Below are 24,278 nucleotides of genomic sequence, written 5' to 3'. Positions count from 1 at the left end.
TGCGAATTCGGTACGAGCGACATGTCCACCACAGATGACAGGAGTACCACACACAACGTTTGTCTGAAGCTAACATGCTCCGGCTGCCACCGCAGCAAGAGCCGGGGACCCCTACATGGTTTCTACGTGGTCGAGAGGTATATATATACAATCCTTCAAGGGGCAGGATTGAGGGGCCGGTGTGTCAGCTAGAACCTTCCGGATCACACCTCCACTCTCAGCAGCATGGGCCCCCCCTTCCCACCCCTGCTCTGAGAACGGCCAGCTCCCTCCCTCCCGGGCAGCAAAGCGGGTGGGGGCAGTCACCAGTCTGCCTGGCCGGGTGCCTCCCCTACCCCTGCTTTCCCTCGGACACCCATCCTACCGACTCCTCTTTCCGCAAAATGTGCTTGCAGGCGTTTCCTCTGCATCAAATGGCTCAGAAGGCAAAGTTTGGCTGCAAGGGCTATGGCCGTGGGGGGGACCTGGTGAAGGAAAATGGGGCGCTCACTGGCTCACTCCTCCCTCAGCTGTCCGCTCCCAATTGCGTCTCAATGTCCACCCGGCAGATGGGGCATTTCTTGCTCATGGCGAGCCACTGGTCCACGCACAGTTGATGGAAGAGATGCATACAGGGTAAACGTCTGGAAGAGAGGAGGGAGGGTCAGAGAAGAGGCCCGGCAGCGGCAGCGGGTGGGGGGCAGACTGCACCAGAAGCTCAGGTGGCAAAGGGGAGGCTGCTGAGGGGCCAGGGACACATACATGCAAGACCCCTGGAGGATTGACCCAAGGGGGTCTTAGGAGGAACCCTTGCGGTTGAGGTGAGAAAGAGGAGCAGCAGGTGGAGCTCAAAGCCTTCTTCCTCCGCGGTGCCCTTGCAGACCCGCCCGAAGCACATGAAGCCTTCGTCCCAGTCCCGCCCAAGGACAGCACCACACGCACCCTTGTCGCCCTGGGCACCACACTCCATCCCCTTCACAGGGCAGCCGGGCAGCCCACTGCTGTCTACTGGACCCACTCACACGGCCGAGCAGGCGGATGCCCGGCCTCGGTCCTAGAGTGCTGACGGACACCCACAAGCGAAAGGAGAGGGTGTCCGAAGGGCTGGCCTCCTACCTCACGTCCTCTCCGTCTTCCAGCATCGACAGGCAGATGGTGCATTTCTCATCCGTGTCGCACTCCTCCCCCTCGTCCTTCCTGCCCTTGGCATCCTGGGGTCTTCGCTGCGAGGAGCAGAGAGAGGAGTGGACTCACCCGGTGGCCACTGCCTTTCATACCCAGCCTCCTGCCTCCTGGGCAGGGCCCCGGCTCTCCCTCCCGTGAGCCTGATTCTTTTGTGTCCTTGAATAGAGCCCAGACTCCCAGCTCAGCTGCAGGATACCTCCCCCGCTCCCCCCCCCCCAAATAAAACCCCAACCCCCCTGCCACTGAGGCGATCCGACTCCCTAGCAACCCTCTAAGACAAGACAGAACTGCCCCTGAGAGTTTCTGAGACTAACTCTTAGGGGAACTGAGAGCCCCGTCTTTCTCAGCAGATCGCAGCCCGGTGCACAGCCACGACCCCTCTAGGGCTCCCTGCTGCAGAATAGACGGGGTTAAGGTCAAGCGAGGAAGAGACCAAGTAGACTTTCTGCTTGCTGCCCCGGCACTTTCGAGGGGCATAGAATTTGAAAAAGAATTGGCCACCTCATGAATCCCAGCGGTCACTTCTGCCTGAAGAGCTGTCCCGTCCTGTTCGGCACTTGCTGCCCACTCCTCCCAGCTGCCTTCCCTGCCTAGCCCCTGCCTCGAGCCTTCTCCCTCCACTGTCAGCTAGCACACTCCATGCACTCATTCACGCTTCATTCGGCATCAGTGTACACACGCATGCACGCGTGCATCCCCAGAGGGAGGCCTTGGGTTGGAATACAGCAGGAGGTGAGAAGGAGGCAGGGCCGAGCAGCAGCTAGTTCGGGAACACACGTCCTGGAAGGCTGCCGTGGGTCAGCGCTGGCACGAGGGCACCTCGTCAGAACACGGCGAGGAGCGTGAAGGTCCTGGGCCTGGCGGTGACTCCTGCCATTTGCTCCACGCTGCTGTGAACTTGCTTTCGCTTCTCTCTCCGCAAGTTCCTCTACAGCGGGCACCAGAGGATGCACTTGGAACCCTGTGGGCGCGCTGTTTCTTCTTGCTGACTGGAACCGCCCTAATGATGTGGGCACAGCCAGCCTCTGAGGAGAACGCTCCGTGTTCTTGGATGGTGGGGACGACGGCGGACATCACACCTGGCAGGTGCGGTGCAGATCATACCGTTGGTGCTTAGTGAGCAGGCTGGGAGGACGGCATCTCCTCGGTGAGTGGCTTCAGCCCTCCTTCTGAGCTGGCTCCCGTCTGCACGCCATGCAGGGAAAGGCCAGCTGCTCAGGGTGCCCAGGGGAAGATAGCTTCCCACCCTGGGCCCTCTCCAGGGACAAACTGGCTGAAAGGTCACTTTGCAAGGAGAAAAATCTAAAGGGTCACAAGGTGGATCCCTCAGAGAATGACGTAGGTACAACGGCCAGCTGCTGGTCTCCCAATTCTGGACCCTGCCCCTCAGCTCTGGCTGAGTGGCGTGGCCCCTAGTCTGACTTCGCCTGGGGAGCCCTGTCATCTCCCAGCAACATCCTCTTGGATGTTCAAGTTCCCTGCCCCTGCCCTCAGCCTGGCTGGGTGGACACGCACTGGGCATGGTGCGGGGCTTCTGCAGTAAGTCTCCTCCTTGTCAGAATCCAGGACACTAGAATCGCATCCGCCAAAAGGCGAAACCTACTGCTGTCAACTCGGTCCTGACTCACAGCATCCCGTAGGCCAGAGCAGAGCTGCCCCCTGGGCCTCCAAGGCTGTCAATCCGCAGGGACGTGGACGGTCTCTTCTTTCTCCCATAAAGCAGCTGGTGGTTCCACCACTGCTCTCAGCGATCAGCACCCACGGTCACCACTGCACCCACAGCCCCATGTGATTGCTCCGGGGTCTGACTCTGAGGAGGGTCGCGGTCATCTGTAGACGGAGTGGCCTTCCCTCAACTGGTCCTGCTCGTCCCGAGGGATGGCCAGTAAAGTGACAGCATCCAGGCTCAACTACTGCCTATTCCCCATGATGTCTTTTGCAGTCTTGTTATGTTTTCCATTGTGTATTTTTTCCACGATGTCTGGTTATCATTAAGCACTGTGGCTTAAGAGCCTCACCTTCCTTACGATGCCTGATGGGCATCTCTTTCAGCGACGCTGCCTTTTCCAGCCCCCTCCTCTCTCGAGTTCCTAGGTCCAAGCTGTGAGGTCTTCTGGCTTGTGGTCTTCTCTTTTTGGAATCCGAACATTGCGCTTTCTCAGGATCGGAGACTGGACTTGGGATCCATTACTTTATTCTTCTTCTTTAATTAAAAGATCATTTTGGGGGGGTTCTTACAACTCATCACAATCCATACATCAATTGCATCAGGTATGCTTGTACATATGTTGCCATCATTCTTTTCGAGACATTTACGTTCTATTGAGCCCTTGGTATCAGATCCTCTATTTTCCCCTGCCTCCCTCATCCTCATGGCCCCTAGATTATACATTATTATTATTTTCATATCTCACACTGACTGCTGTCTCCCTTCCCCCATGTTTTCTGTTATTCTTCCCCCTGGGGGGGGTGTGTATGGTTATGTGTCGATCATTAGGCAAATCCTAGCCTTCTGTGCAGGTGCCCTTCACCCAGCTCCTCGGGTACCAGCATGCCTGCACACACCATACGGCATGTCCACTCTCACAGGTCAGTAAGCACACGCAGGAGCCCAGTCTCCCTTCCTTATGGCCCCTCTGCAGAGACAAGCGAGAAGACAAGCCCCCGTCCTGCCCCACCCCACACACACACACACATGAAGGTGTCGAAGCTTCAGAGCATCGAACTTGAGCAGAGGCTTCTAGGTTTGGGGGATGACTCTGTCTGAGGCACCCCCACGCCACGGTCCCGCCTGCAGACTGACTTGCTGGCCGACTCACCTTCTTGTACTTGTGGGGGAAGGTGAACCTTTCGATGGTGTTCTGCACAGCTCCCCGCGTCACCGTCCCCAGCCTGTCCTCGAGCTGCAGAAGCTCCTGCAGAGGGACAGCGTGGGCCATGCAGCGAGGGCGCCTTATGCGCACGCACACACATGCACACAGCAGGGGTGGGGTGGGGCCGTCTCGGGCCAACTCGAGTGCTGAGCGCTGACAAAGGCCCTCGGGAAAAACTCTCCCGATGCAGAACGGCCACAAGGCAACCTCTCCCTCACGCCCATCCCCCCACCCCCACGCCCGAGACCACCCACCGCTCACCCCGACCCGGCAGCAGTGAAGCGGGACAAGGTGGCATCTCCACCAGCCTCGTCGCTGCGGGGCTGGCAGGAGGATGGCCAGACGGAGGGACGTACCTCGTAGCTCTCCCGCACGGCAGAGGCGTGTCTGCTGGGGTTCAGGCCCTGGAGGGCCAGGAAGTGGAGCTGAGGGTAAGGATAGTTGCGGATCTCGTGGACCACCTATTGGGGAGAAAAGACCTTGGAAGGAGCTGCTCGGGTGACCCCACCCACCCTGGGGATCCCCCAGCCAGGGAATCCCCCACCCACCCAAGCTATAGCATGAGCTTTTCCTCTCTGTACCTGGGCCGGCCGGGAAGACCAGTGGAATTGAGGACGTCTTACCTAGCTCTGACTGGGCACGTCCTGGGTGGCAAACACCGACCGAGCGCCACACTTCCCGCGACCACCGGGACTATCTCACTGATCTACAATGGCTGTCGGGCTGAGGAGCCCTGAGGTGCCCCTGACCCATAGCAACCTGGAGTGCCCAGCAGAACGAAGCTCTACCCCGCCTGCCATCCTCACACCCGCGGGGCTGTCGGAGCCCCTTGTGCAGCCCGTGGGTCATCCTGTCGCATCGAAGGCCTCGTGTTTTGCGGCCCCTCAACAAGTCATTCCCCAGAACCTCCCTTGGACTGATGGGGTGGGGTGGGGGTGAGGCCACAGAGAGATAAAGTAGCGGGTGTGGCATTGTGCCATCAGATGGCAGAAGCGGAATCTCAAGTCCAGGCACTTGGCCCGTCGCCCCCTCGCCCCTAACCTGCCTCAGAGAGCAGCCCAGACAGAGGGCAGGAGCTTGCGTCGGAAGTGGGGCAAAGAAAGCGGGGCACAAAATTGAGGGGGGAACCCAAGATCTCAATCACCAAGATAAACAATCTTTCGATGACGTGTTTGCCCTCAACATCAAAAAGAACGAAAAATGAAATCCTGAGAACATAAAATATCCAAACTTTAAAATAAGAATAGACGTTGGCTCTGTGCCTGCCATGACCCTGCCTAGCTCCCGTCGCCTCACTGCTGCTGTGAGCAGGGGGCTTCCGAAGTCCTTGTGGCCCCCAGCTGCTACTTCACTGCTCTGACTCAGGGTACCCGTGGGTCAGGGGGGACACGCCTTCTGTTGTAGATATCGATTTGAGGAGCTCGTTCACTTTAAGTGCTTGGAACAGTGCCTGGGGGGTAGGAAGTGCTCGATCAGTGGTCGCTTCTTAGGAGGGGGGCACCGTGGTGCAGACCACAGCCCGTCAGCCAAGACTAAACCTAATTCCCTGCCATCCAGTCAACCCCCACCCATAGCAACCCTGTGGGATTCCAAGACTCCCGACTCTGTTCAGGCCTGGAAAGCCTCACTGCTTCTCCCGAGGAGCGGCTGGACATCTCCAACTATGGATCATGTGACCAGCACCCAGGGCATCACCACTATACCGCCAGGGCTCCCGTGCACCTTCAACGGACCTCATTCTGCGTCAACGCCCCTGAATTTGCTGATAGGGAAATAGAGGGACTGGGTGGCTAAGTCAGAAGTGAACCTCAGGTGGGCCAAGCCCCAGGGGCCTCTGGGGTCTTCTTGGTCCTCATACCGGTGAGCTGCGTGAGGCTGGCATCTTCATTCCCATCTCACGAGTCAGTACAGCCCAAGCCCAGGTGGTGCCAGGCCCCAGACGTGAACTGAAGGAGGCCGGAGCCTTCCCCCATGGACGGCAGCCTGCCACACAGCCCTCCCCACACCTCCAAGTCTGCCTCATGCTCCCTTCAGCAGTTCAGACCGGGTGCAGCAGGATCCCTGCCTGTCTCCCTCAAGCCAGGCTGGCAGAGGGGCTGGGAGGGGAGGGGCCGTTGGCCTGCCTGAGTGCCAGGGCACCAGGGAGCCACCAGGCCCCCGTGGGCATCAGCACCGTCGGCGGGCTGCTGACAGGACCACACACTCACCATCTGCGTGGAGGAGGAGTTTCTGGGGAAGTGGTGCATTCGCGGAGTCGCTAGGTAATGCTGATAGTGCTGCGGGATGGGCCGCACCTGGAACTGCGCGGGGTTCAAGCCGGCGTCCACACTGAGATCCCTGCGGGACACAGCCACAGTAAGTCCCGGGCCTCCCTCTCCAGTCGGCCGCGGCCACAGGAGACCACCCCGACGTCAAGTCCCTGCAGGGACCCCTGGCCACCCAGCCCCTCCCCACCTCCCTCCGCTGGGTGAGGCGGAGCCTGGGCTGCAGGAGCTAGAGACTCTGGAGACAACAAACACAAAAAGCAGTTGCCACAGGATTGACTCTAACTTGCGGAGACGTAGTCGTAGGTGTCAGACTAGAACTGTGTGCTCCAGGTGGTGTTCAGCGGCAGTGGTTTTTTTCTCCTGTAAGTAGCCGGGCCTTGTTTCGCGGCACCTCTCGGTGGACTCGAACCACCCACCTGTGGGGTTGCAGCTGTGCCCGAGAACCATTTGCCCCACCTGGGAACTCCATCTAGGTCCTAGACAACCTCTTGAGACGAACAAATTGTTCAAGACTTAGCCCGCCCTGGAGAGCAAGGTCAAACGAAGACCCCCGGCGGAGCCGTCAGGGGAGAGGGCAAAGGAGGAGCGGGAAGGTCAAGGCAAAAGCGGAGGAGGGAGCAGCGGCCATGTGACAGCCAAGAAGGGGCGTCTACAGCTGTGAGGCCAGACATGCTCCCCCAGGCCGCCCACCCCTCCCGAAAGCATGGAAATAACCTCACTGCCATCGGTCGATTCCGACTCCTGGCCACCCGAGAGGCCAGAGGCCAGCCGCCCCCGTGGGTTTCGGGGACTGTTAGCAAACCTCATCTTTAAGTGGAGAGCAAATGTTTTGAGAATGATGAGGGCACCTAATGTACAAATGTGCTTTACACCATTGATGTGTGTATGGGTTGTGATAAGAGTTGTATGAGCCCCTCGTAACACAATTTTAAAAAAGAGCACAACAACAACAGCAACAAAGAAAACTTCATCTTTGTCCCAAGGAGTGGCTGGTGGTTTTGAACTGCTGACCACATAGTGACAGCCCAGTGAGGAAGCCACTCTGCCGCCAGAGCTCCCATAAGTATAGGAACATCCACTTCACTTCAAGCCATAGAAAGGGACCTGGGGCTCTTGGGAAATGGCCAATCTCAGGTCTGAGGCAGACAATGTGCCGGTGGGTTTGAAACCTCTTGTCGTGACCGAGAACAAGGCTGCTAATGAAGCCCCCAAGAGGCGCGTCAAAAGCACTCCGGGACTACTCTGACGCCGCTCCCACTGGCCAGGGCTGGCACGGTCGCCTGTCAATGAGCCATACTGCACAACTGGAACACTTCCAACATGCTTAAATCCGTGACAGGGAAATTATGCTAAAGAAAAAGGGTCACCCTGGAAAGAGTGTTAGGGAACCAGCTCTGTCTCTTGAAAACTACTAACCACAGGAAAAGAAGCCAGTATTGAACGGCTCCTCCCTCTTAGGGCAGTGCCAACCCCCAGCTGCTCTGTGGGAGAAAGACAGACTCTCCACTCCTGTCAAGAGGGACCGTCTCAGGAACTCACAGGGCAGTTCTACCCTGTCCTGTAGGCTCGCTGAGAGTCGGCGTTGACTCGGTGGGAGTGGGTTTGCTGGGGTTTCCCCTTATTAATGGTACTTCCAAGAACCCAATACTTGGTGAGGGGATAATCCTCTTTTAAAAATAATCCAGCTTAAAATAAAGCAAAGCAACCAAACACTCCACTAAGAAATGAAGGGGGAGCCATGGAATTATTGGTCTCCATCCTGCATCCCAAGCAGTCCTGACCGACCAGCTGCTCTGTGGGAGAACGTGAGGCTGTCCTTTTAGAGACTGACAGCTGCAGAAGCCCGCGGGGTCCTCTCCTCTGTCCTCCTGGGTCGCTGTGCATTGGAATAGCTCACTGGCAGTGGGAGAGAGAGGATGGAATGAGGGGCATTCATGGTGGTGGAACAATTTGGAAAGGGCTATCAATAATGGCTGTACAGCATGAAGAGTATAATCGATGGCACTGAATTGGGGGTTGTTGAATGGTTCAATATTTTGTTGTGTATATTTTTGCCAAAATTAGGGGGGGGGCGGGATCACACGGATAACAATGAGTATGGGGGGAAAAGGAAATGCTCTCAAATCGACTGTGGTGAAGATTGCACAGCTCCTCTTGATATGGCTGAACTACCGAACTGTATGATACGTGGATGAAGTGCCAACAGAACCGTTTAAAAATAGAGGCAAAATCATTCGTTGCTGTCAGCCTCGTATACAGGAGACACACAGGTAGTAAGGGACAAAGCGCGCATGCAGAGTGGGGGCCAAGGGAAGCCATGTGAGTGCACCCTACACCGTCCCGCCCCTTTGCCGGCAGGAGTGTTCCCGAGCGGGGAGCGGGGAGGAGGACACCTGGCAGGGCCGGGAGCTCAACAAGTTGAGGACGGAGGGAATTCAGAGACCTCAGGGCTCTGGAGTTTGCAATTGTGCTCACTGGTGCAGGTTGCCGGCAAAGGTTTGCAGAGGATGAAGCTACAATGAGTGAGAGCCCCGGAAAGCTGGGAGGACTCCCCTGGGACCTCTGCTGGCTCTGCAGACGAACCTGCAGTGCACATGCCATCAGGGAAAGCCAGGACCCCGACGGCACAACACATGGGTCTCAGAGCTTAGCAGGGCTGGGGACACATTCGTGACCGCCAGGCCACCTGGCAGAGACCCTTCCAGGATGGTCCACGTGCTTTATTAGGACAAGTCTACAGAAGGCACCGCTCCAGAGACACTCTAAACCAACTGGCATCAAACCATTTCCAGCGCATGGTGAGCCTGTGAGTGTCAGGGGATAGCTGGCTCAGAGGTACTCCCTAGCCTTGCCATAATGATGTTGGAGAGCGAATCTCCAGATCAGACGGGACTGCAAGTGGTGCTTACACAGAACAAAGGCCGAGACCCTTTGAAGGAATGAAACGCTGCTTGGCAACCATGTCTGTTTCCCAACGTCTACCACGCGACACGAAACGACCAGGGACACCAAAAAGCAGGCCCGCCTGTCTCCTAGGCAGGGGGAGGATAGACTAGCCACTAAGAGATGTCCGCGGCAACACTGAGGAAGACCAGCCAGCTGTAACTACCTCTTGGGGGTCTCCACACTCCAGGCTGGCCCTAAAAACACCCCCTGAGAGGAAGCCCAGGGCCACTGAAGGTTCAACCTCAGATCCTGAATGGACGAGAGGGCAGGAGACACTGTCCTGCAGAAACTCCCTTCCACAGCTTGCCTTGGGGAAGGCCGGACCGCTCTGGGCCCCCACTGTGTCCACTGCTGGTCCCCACACAGACTCAGAACCATGGCTGCTCCTTATGCAGGACAATGCCCTCCTCTCGGACAATTCTGGGACAAACCAAAGCCCCACCAAGCTCACTACCGCTGAGTCAACCCCAACTCAAAACGATCCTCCCAGGACAGAGAACCGCCCTGCGGGTTTCTGAGACTGTACATCACGGCCAGAGCAGAAAGCCTCCTTTTTCTCTGCAAGGTGGCTGGGGGTTTTGAACCACCAACCCTGTGATAAGCAGCCCAAGTTGTAACTCACTACGCCACCAGGCCTCCCATGCTCCGAGGGTGAAGGGCCAGTGGATCTATCAGTCTTCCGTGGGGCCTGAGCGCTGTTGCCTGAGTCAGTGGTGTGTGTGAGGTGGCCCGGGATCCAGCCCCACCTTCTTCTATCTCCACAGTCTAGACCTGTCTGCTGCAGGGAGGCAGGACCGGCCGGTATTCTCACAGGCTCCACACAGCCTTGTCCTCCCCACGCCACACACACCGCACACCGTTCTCCGCATCACCTTACGCACCCGAGCAGCCGCAGGAGCCCTGGTCAGAAGACCCAGATCCTGGTTGCCTTTACCCCTCCTCAGCTGGGCGAGGCCACCCCCAGTATGTTCACCTCCTCGAGCTCGCTCTAGACCAGGAGTTCTCAGCCTTCCTCATGCCGCGACCCTTTCATACAGTTCCTCACGTGGTGGTGACTCCCCAACCCTAAAATCATTTTCATTACTGCTTCATCACTGTCATTTTGCTACTGTTATGAATCAGGCGACCCCTGTGAAAGGGTCGTTCAACCCCCAAAGGGGTCGCCACCCACAGGTTGAGAACTGCTGATCTAGACCAGTGGTGGCAGCAGCTCCTTACAGCAGTGTTGGGGGGCCGGGGGTCGCAGAGCACTTCCAAGTGCAAGGGCTAGTTCTTAGCCCAGACCCCAGCCGGGCCTCATTCGGGGTCTGCCATTTGGAAGGAGCTTCACTCTCAGAGTTCTGTGGAAGCAAACTCAGAAATCGGCGAGTCTAGGCCTTCGTGTGTTGCAGGGCCGGCTAAAGCATGGAGATGAGCCTTGTCTAATTCAAGTCCTTGGCCAGCAAGGCAGGGCCATCACCTTGGTTTCTGAGCCTTCTCTCGGTTCACCCCACTCTGCCGCGTCAGGGGAAGGAGCTCCGGGGGACACCCGCACGTGGCTGAAGCTCTGACTTCCAGCTATCCCCAGGAGCCCCAGAGGTCAAGGGCGAAAAGCGTTGTCCAGGGAATCCCATTCAAAGACAAGGAGCAAAGGTGTAGCACTGGAGCCACCCCCGTCCCAAGAATGCTAACCAGAGACGTCAATGGGTATCTTGGGTCTCAGATGGGTGGGTGGTCCTCCTGGCTGAGCCCGGGTGGGCTCTGGGGTTCCCCCTCTTAAGTTCCCATCAGAGAAGACTTTTGTGCACGTAGTTGCCTCAATGGGGTGCAATTCCACAGAACCTCAAGAAGTCTGGGTTGGAACTTGCCCCGATAATGTAGCAGCTTCTCCCACCTTACCACTGTGGCCACCAGCCTGTGAGAACCTGGCCGAGTTTTGGTGGGGGGAGCTTCCAGAACATCTCCAACAGGTTTAAAGCCTTTGTGTGGAGAGTTCACCCCAAGGGTGAGCCAGAATGGTGTTTGGGGGATTTCCCGTAGAAATTGTCAGTGCCCAGTTTGCCAGGCTCTGTCAAACCATCCAACCTTGTTTTCCGCTGTCGGCATTCATGCGGCCCGCCGTGGTCTGGCAGTTATGCAGCCCAAGTCCTGCTCAAAGACTTGGACCGCAAAGTGCCGAGTGTCATCCTGCGGGTGAGTCCAGACCTGCAGAGTCCCAAGGGCTTTGCTGAGCCAAGGGTATCAGTGGGGAAGGATAGCAGGGGCCGCTCATCCTCCACCCACTTTCTGTCCACGGTGTCTAGGGCCTCTGCCTTGGGTGGAACCAGGGCTTCGGCTGAGCAGGGGGTCAGAGTTGGAGCCAGGATGCCGGGGCGGAGACAGAGAAGGAGCGTGCCAAGGACAAAGGCTGTGGTGCAAGGTGGCGGGTTGGGTTATTGGACCAGAAAGGGGAAGCATTTGACAGTTCATGTGTAGATCAGTTTGAGGATGGGAACTGGTTATTTTTTCCATTGTCTTTTTTGGGGGTAGGGAGGGAATCTTTAATGCCTCTCAGCACTCTCAAAGCAGGAGGCTCAGCTGGGAGAAGCTGCTGGGGAAAGGTAAAGACCAGAGACCAGGGCGGTCCCCACTGGGCTAGACAAGATCTGTGACCCAATATCTGGAAGGTGCTAGGCCCCTTCTGCCAGCGGATGGGCAGCCCAGTCACCGGAATAGGAAATGCATTAGAGGGGGTCTGCTCTTACCGTCTGCAAGAAACTCCTGGGAGGGAGAAGGGGGGAGGGTTGGCAGCTCTCCCCCACCCCCTCCTTCGGAAGCCATGGATGCTGCCCTCGCACCTTCCAGGTACTGGGTCACAGATTCAGGGCACTGCTCTGCGGGAAGGCTTCTCTCTCAGGTGAAAGAAAGGCCCGTGTCTCTCTGAACTGCTGCTCCCAGGTGGTCTGCGGCTGCATCCCCCCACCCGCTTGTTGCTTGTTTGTTTATTCTCTTTCATATTTCAGAGGGGACCTGATGCAAGACCCACCCTAAGAATCCTGTCTCATTAACACAATGCAGACAACCCATTTCCTAATGGGATTATGTCCTCCGGCATACAGATTAAGATTTATAACATATCACTGGGGTGGGGGTACAACTCCATCCATAGTGGGCAATCAACCAGAACTACCTTTTTGCAGCATTCCATGAAAATTCAACCCAAATCCAAAGCCACTGCCTCTTCTGAATCTGTTTAGATTCCTAGGGACTCTCTAGGGCAGGGCAGAATGGCCCCCATAGGTTTCAAGGCAGTAACCTTTTTTTTTAAATTAATCATTTTATTGGGGAACTCTTACAAATCTTATAACAATCCACCATTCAGTAGTATTAAGCACTCTTGTACATATGTTGCCATCAACATTTCCAAGGTGGTAACTCTTTACAGGAGTAGAAAGCCTCATCTTTCTCCCAAAGAGCAGCTGGTGGGTTTGAACTGCTGACCTTGGAGTTAGCAACTCAGCTCGTCACCACTGCACTACCAGGGCTCCTTGGGCCATGAAAGGGGCTTCCAAAGACAGCTGGCCTAAACAGCTGGAAAGTAACACAACTGCACAGCAGTCTTTCAAAATAGTCTCTTTTTTACCCCAATGCTTTTTCTTTTGTTTTTTCCCCTTCAACATTCTTAAAAACGACAACATCAACAAGCTGGTTTTGTTTTTCTTTACATAAAATTAGCACGAAATAACAGTGCCCAGAACCTCCAGGTTCTCTTCACCCAACCGTTGCGGTCGGTCAATCCTGACCAGAGTGGCCGGAAGGACAGGGTTGAACTGCCGAACAAAATGCCCAAGCTGTAGATGTCACAGAAAGTGACCGCTGCACCTGGCTCCCTCCTGAGGGCCAGCTGGTGGCTCCAAGCCACCAGCCTTCTGCTTACCAGTTACCCACGGCACCCCAGGGCTCCTGACCTTTCACCCAAATGTCCCCAAAGGTTCCCACATTTCTATAACCTTCTCTCTCGAACTCACTCCACACACACATGCGCGTGCACCGATTCCCCTCGGTAGGGATGGATACGTAGCTACATAGATATTAGACATAGAGATCTATTCTCGGCTATACATATTTCTATTTATCGAAATGCTTTCTAAATCATTTAAAAACAAGTTGCAGATGTGACGCCCTTGACTGCCGTGAACTTCCGTCAACAGTTCAGTAGTTGAGTGTCCAGCTCCGACCGTAACTTAGATCAGCCCTTACTGGGCTAGCACCAGACCTGGGGAGGACCCAGGAGCCCAAACTCTGCTTAACTGCGTCCCTGGCCAGCAAAGACCTCTGTCCTGAATGCAGCGGGGCGTAGGGAGACTGGAGAGGGATCCCATTCCCCACAAAGACACACGAGCGAATTCCCCACCTCTCTCCTGCCCCGGTGCTTCAGGAACGACGTCCCACACTGGCTCCATGTCGCTGGTGTTCAGGACCTCCCCATCCTGAGGGCTTGGCTGGCATGCCCTACCATCTCTCTGTGGCTCACCTAAGGCCCGTCTCCTCAAGGAAGCCTCCCTTGACCATCTAGCCCCTTGGGACTGAGCCCTGAGCCTCGGTTGGGCATAAGATGGTGTTCATCTGAGCTTGTGGCTGGCACCAGGCCCAGGGGGAGGTCCCCTGATGGGGGGGGTGGAGCAAAGTGGGGGGCCTGGGGTCAGGGCCTCCAGCACTGTTCTGCGTGAAAGACAGAGAAGGGGTAAAGAGTAAGGTGAGGGCGTCCTCCCCAGAGACAAGCCCCAAAGACTCACCAGTCAGTGCCCTCAGCCAAATACCTGGGCTGAGGCGTCTGCAGTTGGTGGCTGAAGTCAAAGCTGGGGTGCAGGCGGTGAGGGTGGACAGACACACGCTCCTGGCTCCGCCTACACCCAGGGAAGAAGGCCCATGGTGTCAGGGGCCTCTCGGGCCAGCCCACCTCCCAGGAGTGCTAGGCACCCCCATCTGGTCTGAGGGTGCCCCTCCTGCAACCCCCACAGAGTCCCACAGCCATGCAGCGGTGGGCTTCACCCCTCTTCCCACACCCCAAGGAGGGCTTCCAAGCTGGACAGCACCCTGGCCCTGCCCTCTCTCCTCCCGCTCTGTCCCAGCAAGGCATTCTACAAGGCACCCAGGCCCACCTCCTGCTGACCCTTCTCCCTCCTGACCCTCTCTACACTTTCCCCAGCACACACGGGCCAGGTCAGCGCCCACCTCCCCCACAAAGGCCTCCCTGACACTCCAAATCATGGTGGTCTCTTCCAACACTCTCCTCTGTCCCCTGCACCCCAACACCCTACAGTTGGGGTCCTCAACACATTTTACTGGCCGGTAGGAGCCCGGCCTCAGAGGCAGGGGTGCTCCCAGCCCCACCCAGCAGCACTCACCTGGGGTGCGAGACCAGCCTGCGGTGCTGGGCTTCCAGGAGCTGCTGCTGCAGGAGGTATTGCTGGTGCAGGGCCTGAGGTAGGAAGGAGGGGCCTGTGACATCCTGGAACTGGAGGGCGGGCAGCGGGGTCAGCGACTGGTGCAGGGTGCTGCTGTGCTGGTGGGCCGGGGCCATGTGGGCGCTGAGGCCTGGCTGGGACTGCACGGGGTGGGCCAGGGGGAAGTCGGGGGCAAGCGGCTGCGGCTGCGGGGGGCCCAGATGGAAGTGGCGGCAGGAGGTAGCGTGAGGGTGCTGAGACCTTTGGAAGGGGGCACCTGGGGAGGCAAGGACAGAGAAGACGCCGTGAGGCCAGCCAGGCCAGACCCGCCCACTCTTACACACAGCGTGAAAGGTCACCTTTAGCCCACCACCTGTGCGCCACAATGTACCTGCTAGGTGGTTGATGATGATGACCGAAATGCTGGAAGCTAGGCTCCCAATCTTTCAAATACCAGTAGGGTGGCCCATGGTGGACAGGTGTCAAGCAGAAGGTTCAGACTAAGATAGATTGGGAAGAAAGACCTGGAGATCTAAAACTGACAACCTCATGGGCTGCCACACAGTGCTGTAGGGTGTTATGCTGGAAGATGAGCCCCCAGGGTGGTGGCCCGCAAAGCACAGGCCAGTGGCCACAACAATCGTTCTGTTGCCTTGAGTCGATTGGTGTGCCCAGCAGCCCTGCCCGATGGGATTTTCAGGGCTGTGAACTTTCACATGCACATCCACCGGTCACTCTCCCTCGGGGCCCTGAGTGGGCGAGAACTGCCAACCCTTCAGCCTGTTGCTGAGTGGCTAACCATGTCCGCCACCCAGGGCCAAAGCAATGGACTGGGGGAGGCCAAAGATGGTGAAGCTGTCGGGGGCCCATGCAGCATTCCCCCCTGTGGGCTAGCGGATGGCCAGGAGTCAGTAGTGGCTCAGCAATAACGAACAATGGCCTTCCATGATGCCACGTACCGCCTCTAACTAGGTGTGCGTGTGTTGGCGTGGGAGGGGTGTGTGCCTGAATGAGCAGGCATGTGTTCTTAAACAACACGTGTGATCCCCGCGGGAGGGAGAGGTTAAAGGAGGTTTCTGGTCCTTGGCTACAGTCCGGCTTTCTTGAATTAGTTCGACCCCACTCTCCTGCACAACCTCATCAGCCTCACTACCCACTTTACACGGACACAAGGTAGAGAAAATGGTCTTCATTCCAGCCAAGGTTGGCAAGTCTTCGAAGCCTTGGTGAGCCAGGACCCGGGCCAGAGGGAGCCCATTAATCCCAGGTTGTTTCCCCGCTCGGTCGTAGGAATAAAGTAAATCACACCACAAGAAGATGCCCCGTGGGATTCATTTCAGAGTAAAACATTTCCCGGTATAGCTGGACTCAGACGCATGGGCTCTGGTCTCCATTACTTTCCTAAATAAAGCTGAGCTGGAGGACAAGGGAACTGCCGTTCTCCACAAGCAAAGATCCAGATCCCGGCACCAGAGTCCCTCGGAGGGATGAGCAGGCCCATCAGAAAAGTCTGCAAGACATCCTGCTCCACATGTCTGCTCCCTCCCTCCCTGCCACTGAGTCTATTCTGACGCCTAGCGACAGAGGGCTCCTCCAGGACACAGTAGAACAGCCGCGTGAGTTTCCTAGACTGTCACAGGGGAGGAGAAAGTCCTGTCTCTCCAGCAGAGAGGCCGGTGGTTTCGAACTATGAACCATGCAGCTAGTGGTCCCCCCTGTAACCACTGTCACCTGGGCTCCCTCCTAGCCCCACTGTCACAAGAGCAAGGGGATAAGAGGAAGTAAAAACACACAAGGGCAGCGAGGCGAGGTGGCGCCAGCTGGCAACAGATGTCAGCAGATTTGGGAGAAGATGGAAGCAGATGGAGGAATCAGCAGAGCGGAGACACCTGGAACCAAGCTCCTACAGAGGAGCTAGTCGACAAGCAGTGGCTAAAGCTCCCCGCGTGAGGCCGCAAGGGGCAAGCATGAGAGGCCATAGCTGGAGGGAGGGCAGAGCTGTGGTGGTGCTTGTTAGCTACCGGAGACTTGTGGCGGCCCCAGGCACCATGGAATGCAAACCTGCCAGGCCTTGGGCCCGCCCCATGACTGGTTGTTGACCACAATGATAGTTTGGGAATTGGGCTATGGTGATCCACAGAGGTCTCAGGGAGTCCCTTTTCCAGAAATTAGTGGCCAAGCATTTCTTCCTGGTTCATCTTGGTCTGGACGCTCTTCTGGAGCCTGCTTAGTGCCAGAGCAACAGGGAGCCTCCACTCAGTGTCATGAAAGCCTCCAGGGACAGCGAGTGGTGGCTTCCTGTTGCCCACAGTCAAACCCAGGTCTCCTGTCTGGAAAATGGGAAGGTCACCTCTGGTGCACCAGGAGGAGCAGGGACTTCCAAGTCTCCTCCCCTCTCCTGTGCAGCCCACTGGCTCCCCCTCTCTAACCTTAGGGAAAGGGAGCCGGAGAGGCGTCAGTGGGGGGCAGTAGGTAGAAGAGGACAGGAGAGGTGGCCAATATGAAATCAGCCCATTCACGAATCCTTTGGAAAGCCTACTGTTTTCTAGCATTTGGTTCGGTGCATCCTGCTCCCGGCCCCTGCCGCATTCCAATCGGAAACTGATACCAAAAGGAGCTCTGCAGAGATCGCTGGATGGGAACCTCCCTAATAAAAAGACTGGAACCCCCAACTGGTCACCCTATCAGGAAGCCAAGAGGCTGACAAATCCAGCCTCACACGCTCTTCCGGACAGCTTGTCCTCTGTCCTACTCTGAAGTAGGGGAGCCCTGGTGAGATCAGCCAGGCCAGCAGTCGGACATCACCGGCCACTATGGGGCATTCTACTCCCGTCAATGGGCAGTCTCCGAGACTCCGGGGGGTGGGGGCAGTTCTACCCTGCCCTATAGGATCAGACGGCCATGAGTTGGCATCGACTCCATGGCGGTGAGGGGTGCCCAGGCCCACAAGGACGTTCACAGAAGGAAAGGAGAAAGCAAACAACAGCAGACGTGACAGCATCTTCAATCTGAGCGGACAGAGACCATGCAGGAAAAGAACAGACTGCAGAACCCTGCCACCAGCATCCTCAGCGAGATGAGACGCTGACTCCCGCAGCCCCCCACGGGAAGGGGCAGGGGGAGAACCAGGCCGGTGCTCGAGGAAGCGAACAACGTAAGAGGTGGACTTTGAAGTTCGACAGAGGGATTGGGAAATGAAGCCGGGGAAGCCTCCCAGGAAGCGGCAGACAAGGAGATGAGGAAGAGAGAAGGGAGGCTGACGGTGGCATCGCGTGAGCAGGAGAAGCCTGGGGGACACAATGAGAGGAAATCGGGGGGGGGGGGGAGGGTACAAATAATGACCTCCTGGAATTCTGCATTTCAATCTAGTTGTTTTCTACATTCTCAATCTAGTTTCTGCATTAAAGGAGCTTTAGCACATCCAATAAAACAGATGGGTGGGGGGTGGAGGGAGAAGCTACCCACACTGAGGCATCGCACTGTGACAAGTCAGCACAACTGGGGGTAGGGGTGGGGGACAAAGGGGTGATTCTAAAGCCTTCCGGAAGGAAAAGGAAAAGAAGCAGGTCCCATATGAAGGATCCGGCATCGGACACACCTATTCCTCATTTATCAACTGTCTCATTATCCGACATCTTGCATGTACAAGGATACGAATCTATAGTTCAACTACGTGGTGTGTTGACGGTCTATGTCTGGCACTCACTAAAGGCGAGGTGAGACGAGAAAGCAATGCTGCCATTATTCCCACGAGCAAGATGGAAACAACCCGAGTGTCCATCGGCCGAAGAACAGATACAAGCCCCAGTGCTTGCATCCAGCGTTAAAGAACAGTGATGACTCCGTGACTGACATGATGCTGAGAGAAATGAGCCCATCACTACAGCACAGATATCATATGCACCCCTGCTCCAAAAAAGTCAAGAAGAGGTTTTGTATTAGAAGGAATATTTTTGGATGGTTACCAGGGGTTCACTTGAGGGCTAACTTGAAAGGGGGCCAATATAGTACAGGAGGGAGGTCTGCCAAAAACAGTGGAGGCACGGGGACTCTGGGTGGAATGCAAGAGTCAAAGGCAACAAAGTCAGTGTTGCTATTTACACCACCCTGCAATAACAGTGGTGAGGGAGCCTGGTGGCCTACTGGGCTATGAGTTGGGCTGCTAACCACAGGGTCGGGAGTTCAAAGCCATCAGCCACTCCACAGGCAACAGGTGAGGCTTTCTATTGCTATTAATACTTAGAGTCTCGAAACCCACAGGGGCAGTTCTACTCTGTCCTGTGGGGTCGCTATGAGTCAGAATTGACTCTGGCAGTGAATTTGTTTGGATTTTTCTTTTTATGAGTAGGTGAATGGATGGATCTGCAGGCTGAATGGGGGGGACGGGGGACAGAGTGGAATACAGCCAGGAATATATATTTTGTTGTTTTTAGGTGCCATCGAGCCAGTTCCGAATCACAGAGGCCGTCTGCACGACAGGACAAAGCCCTGCAGGGCCTGCCCGTCCCCACCATTGCTCTCATGCCTGAGCCCGTTGTGGCAGCCGCTGGGTCATCCATCTCGTCAAGAGCCTTCCTCTTTCCCCTGTCCCTCTTCTTTACCAAGCATGGCGTCCTTCTGCAGACACTGGTCTCTCCTAACAAGCCTCGCCATCCCCGCCTCTGAGGAGCATTCTGGCTGCTTGGCAGGGGATAGTTGTAAAGCGTACTTACCTTGGCCGCAAATAAATCCACGAATGCGGCGGAGCATGAAGGGTTGAAGTAGAAAACTTCTTAGCCCCTTGAGGGAAGGAGACACTGGGCCTGAAGACTCGGGACCATGGTCTCGGGGGACCCCGAGGTCAATGATCACAACACACCGCCCACTAAGAAGCTGTCCTACACTCTACCATCTGATGAGGGACCGAGGTCTGAAATGCGTGTCAGTGACCCTGTGAGGTACAACTGGTGGACGTTGCCCTTTGGAAGAGAGCAGAGTGAAGGAAATGGAAGATGCACGGAGCTCATTCGTCCAGTATGATAATGGACCACGCGGACATCGGTGCCCATGACTCTGAGGCCAGAAAAGCTAGACGGGGCCTGGCCACCTCTCTCACCTACTTGAAAAGCAGTGACAAGACAAGGTCCCCGATAGAATGGGAGCAGAACTCAAAATCCTATAGGGACCAAGCTTTTGTAGAACAGAGAGTGATGGGACCCCCCCAAAACTACAGCCCTAATCACCCTTCGAGGCTGGACTGGATCTCACGACCCTGACTCAATGTGCAGCCAAATGACAGACCTCTCTCAGGGGAACGATCACACCAGTGAGGTCCACACACCTTAGACTAAGCAACCATTTGAGATCACAAGGGAGGCCACGGACAAAGCTCAGACGGGATAGGAAAGGAGGAGGACTAGAAACAGGCAACACAGGGAAGGGGTGGGAGAAAGGGGAGGAACGTGGGACTTGCAACCCATGAGATGAAACATATGTTTGGATTGATGAAAGGAAACGGATGTGCCTTGTAAACCTTCACCGAGTTCAGAATAAGAAATCTTTAAAAAAGGGAAAAGAAAGTAACGCTGGTTAAGATGGTGTGTCAGCACCGGGGCGATGCTTATCTGGGGTTCGTAGTGATGTGATCTGGCCGTTCTGTCACACCGGTCCCTCCTCCACTTTGTGATGGCCTTCTTCAATTTTTGCGTAGCCCTGAATCTCACCTACCAACAAGACGCCTAAGCATGCTGACGAGTGAGGAGTGGGCAAAGCACATAGATGTCTCAATGGCAAGATCGGAAGCTTGAAGGTAATACAATAATTGTCTAGATGAAGATTCGGGGAGCATCCCTGATGGCGTAGGGGGCCACAGGTTGGCCTGCTAACTGCAAGATGCAAAGTCGTTGTGTTCTACGGCTGAAGCCAGCCTGTGCTACAGAGTCGACTGGCCCCGTTGGGCTTTCTCGGCTGGAATCAGTTGAAAACAGATCTCTAAGCCTTTCTTCTGGAGCACCGCTGCATGGGCTGGAACCACCAACCTTGGGGGTAGTAGTCTTGGACAAATGGCTTGTTACCCAGCGTTTCTGTCACCTCAACTGCCTTGTAGAGACTAAGAAAGCCATTTTCCAACGGACGATCCCATGGCCGCCCAAACTATACATTAAAGACGAGACTAAGAAAGCCATTTTTCAATGGACGATCCCATGGCCGCCCAAACTATACATTAAAAACGAGACTAAGAAAGACATTTTCCAACGGACAATCCCATGGCCGCCCAAACTATACATTAAAGACGAGACTAAGAAAGACATTTTCCAATAGACGATCCCATGGCCGCCCAAACTATCCATTAAAGACGAGACTAAGAAAGACATTTTCAGACATGCCAGGTCAGAAAAATAAAATCAGCCATCTTGGTGCACTTTCTCACGCAGGTACTGAGGTGAGCCAAAACAGGTGAGCCAACAAACAGGGCTTTGTACCCAGAAAAGGTAGTGGTTGGGGGAGGGGAATTCCCAAGCACAGTTATGCAGGGGCAACCGTTCAGAGAGGGATGGGATTGTGGGGCTCTAAGTCAGTGGGGAGGGGGGGAGATGGAAAGGATAGGATTACTGGTATACTTGACCTTGTGAAAGTTATATTTCAGTATTTAAAGGAATTTTATCATTTAATCAAGAATTTGGTAACTATTTGTAAAAATGTCATAGAACGCAAGACAAACCGGTCCAGTCCAGAATGGGAAGCAGCACTGGGGTCATGACAGTGGGGGGTGAGGAAGTCCCAAGGAACCAGAGGTATATTGCGTGATTGTCGATGCTTTACTGCACCCTGGTTGACTCATCCCTTCCCTGCGACCCCTCTGTGGGGGATGTCCCATTGTCTACAGATGGCCTTTGGGTCTCTGCTCCAACCCCACTCGTTCTCAACAACGTGTTTTTGTTTGTTTATTGTTGTTTGTTATGAATCTTGTGATGCCTGTTACCTGGTCCTGATGACACCTCGTGATCACACTGGCTGGTGTGCTTGTTCCATGTGGGCCTGTTGTTTGACTGTTGGATGGCTGCCTGTGAGCATCACAAAATGCCATTCTGTTAGAACAACGTGTTCTTGTATTGAGGGAGGGTATGAGCTGAGGCCCAAGGCCCATCCACAGTCTCAATGCTTTGCCTTATAAATATATGTACACAGGCCAATACCTCTATTTTTATGGATTAATGTATTTACAGGCAAGAGATAACGCTCATGACACAGAGCCCAGGAGCAGGGATGGGAATAGCGATACCAAAAGGGGAGGGGAAGGTGGGGAGAGAAGGGCCGGAAGGGGGCACCAATTGCAAGGAATGGCACATAACCACACACATCGCTCCAGGGGGGAAAACAACAGATACCAGAGGGGAAGGGAGACAGTGGTCAGTGTGAGATATGAAAATAATAACAATCAAATCTGTCAAGGGGCCACGAGGGTGAGGGGGGAGGGAAAAAAGAGAAGCTAATCCCAAGGGCTCAACAGAAAATAAATGTCTAGAAGAGAAGAATGACAATATATGTACAGATACATCTGATTCAACTGATGTGTGGATTGTGACAAGAGCCCCCAATAAAATCATCGCTTAAAAAAGAAAGCAGGACAAGCAACCCCCACCCCACCCCGAAGCACACACAGGAGGGAGGGAGTGCAATGGCTGGCTCAGCAAGGAGCCCTGGTGTCCGAGTGGGTTAGACACTGGGCTGCTGACTGAGAGACCTGCGCTTGGAACCCACCAGTCACTGCAAAGAAGCCCGAGGAGGCTGTCTGGTTCCATAGGACGCCCTACGGACGAGTCCACTCTGTCCCACAGAATCACTGAGTCAGACTCGGCACGGTGGCAGTAGACTTGGCTTTTAGGTATTTGGCTCAGCAGTGAACAATAGATATTAATAACAGACTAAATAGTGAACAAAACTATTTAGGAGAACAGAAAGGATCATTTCTTCCACTGTACGGATAGGTAGAAAATAGACAATGACAAAATTTGAAAAATCAACAGATAGCAGTACAACACTTTATTTTGAAATTGTCTTGGTTACACACACACACACACACACACACACACACACACACATTCCAAGAAGGATCTACACTGAATGCTCATGGAAGCAGCAGTCAAGAGATTAAAATACATGTTGTGTTAGGTAAATCTGCTGCACAAAATCTCTGTATTGAAGAGCAAGGATGCTACTTTGAGGACTGAGGTGCCCCTGACCCGAGCCATGGTATTGTCCATTGCCTCCAATGCAGGCAACAGTTGGACACTGAATAAGGAAGGCTGAAGAATGGATGCATTTGAATTATGGTGCTGGAGAAGAATACTGAGAGTACCATGGACTGCTACAAGGACAAGCTGATCTGTTTTGGAAGAACTAAGGCCAAAGTGCTACTTAGAGGCAAGGATGGTGTGATAGGTAGGTTTACTGTGCCAACCTGGCCAATAGGAACATGTGGGATGAATCAGGTCACAGTTTGATTGGAGCGCAGAGATAAATGGCTCTGCAAGGTCTGCCCCTCTCTCTCTTGCTCTCTGGTGATTGGACCAGCGTGCGGCTGCTTTAGCTAGTTCTCTGCCTCAGCTTGTGAGCTACACTACCTGTGGGACACCCAACCCATGGGTCATGTTGCTAGAGCAGCGGTTCTCAACCTGTGGGTCGCAACCCCTTTGGGGGTCGAATGACCCTTTCACAGGGATCGCCCGATTCATAACAATAACAAAATTACAGTTATGAAGTAGCAATGAAAATAATTTTATGATCAGGGGGTCACCACACATGAGGAGCTGTATTAAAGTTCCGGGGCATTAGGAAGGTTGAGAACCACTGTGCTAGAGCTGGAGGTTCCTTTGAGGCCTGCTTCACCACGCTGCAGATCCTGTCGTCTTGCATTGTTTGAGTTTGATATCCCATCCGGACCTGCTTCAATAAGCTCCTGAGCTGCTGACTGTTGGTGACCTGCCCTGCTGTTTGCTGCCTGTGGACAGACTGCCTGCATTGACCTACAGAAGATGCAACTGTCTGCTTCCTTGACTTTGGGCTCAGCAGCCCACGTGAGTTGAAGGATTTCCAGTATATTAATTGTTCCAGAGAAGTGAGTTGAACTGAACCCTCTGTACTGCTGTGTGGACTAATTAGATGTTATATTCCTTTGTGCAGTATCTATCTATCTATCTATCTATCTATCCTGGTTTTGTTTCTCTAGAGAGCCCCGTCTAACACAGATGGCAAGACTTTGTTTTCAATACTTTGGACATACTGTCAGGAGAGACTAGCTCTTGGAGAAGGACATCGTCTTTGGTAAAGTAGAGGAGCAACAAAGAAGAGGAAAAGCCCGCAGGAGATGGATGGACACCGTGGCTGCAGCAATGGGCTTGGGCAGAGGCACAATTGTGATGGCGCATAGGACCGGGACATGTTTTGTTCTGTTGTGCATGGGGTGGCAATGGGTCAGAACCTACTCAATGGCATCTAAAAACAACAACAACAACAAAGAAGGAAACGCTGAAGAAGACTTAGAAGTGGTGAACTTTAAGGACTAGCCCTGGCAGGAGCAGGGGGTAGGGGGTGGGGAGTGTAGACCACTCTGTTTTTCTAGATGGGTCGCACACTCTCCCTGG

General features: G+C 54.9%; 1 protein-coding gene across 1 annotated transcript; it reads right to left on the bottom strand.

Moving 5' to 3' along the window:
* Nucleotides 1–215: 215 nt before the first annotated feature.
* On the bottom strand, nt 216–15,125 carry RNF165 (ring finger protein 165). The gene is made up of 8 exons (XM_004702967.2): nt 15,110–15,125; nt 14,617–14,932; nt 14,005–14,115; nt 6,245–6,374; nt 4,394–4,498; nt 3,984–4,079; nt 1,096–1,202; nt 216–623 (listed from the first exon to the last, which is right to left on the bottom strand). Exons 1-8 carry the CDS (start codon nt 15,123–15,125, stop codon nt 506–508), a joined length of 999 nt encoding a protein of 332 aa, XP_004703024.2. The 3' UTR covers nt 216–505.
* Between the last annotated feature and the right edge of the window lie 9,153 nt (nt 15,126–24,278).

This window comes from Echinops telfairi, unplaced genomic scaffold, assembly GCF_000313985.2.
Source record: "Echinops telfairi isolate 266 unplaced genomic scaffold, ASM31398v2 ScPeMD7_7400;HRSCAF=8409, whole genome shotgun sequence".
In the NCBI taxonomy this organism is placed as follows: domain Eukaryota; kingdom Metazoa; phylum Chordata; class Mammalia; order Afrosoricida; family Tenrecidae; genus Echinops; species Echinops telfairi.
Note: the sequence above shows the minus strand (reverse complement) of the source record. Positions and strands in the feature narration are given on the sequence as shown.

Excerpts from the sequence above, each read along its gene's own strand:
- RNF165 (XM_004702967.2), bottom strand. Across the intron at positions 4,080-4,393 it reads CCGTGCGGGAGAGCTACGAG|GAGCTTCTGCAGCTCGAGGA; the intron begins GTACGTCCCTCC and ends GTCCCTCTGCAG. Across the intron at positions 1,203-3,983 it reads TCCCCCACAAGTACAAGAAG|CGAAGACCCCAGGATGCCAA; the intron begins GTGAGTCGGCCA and ends TGCTCCTCGCAG.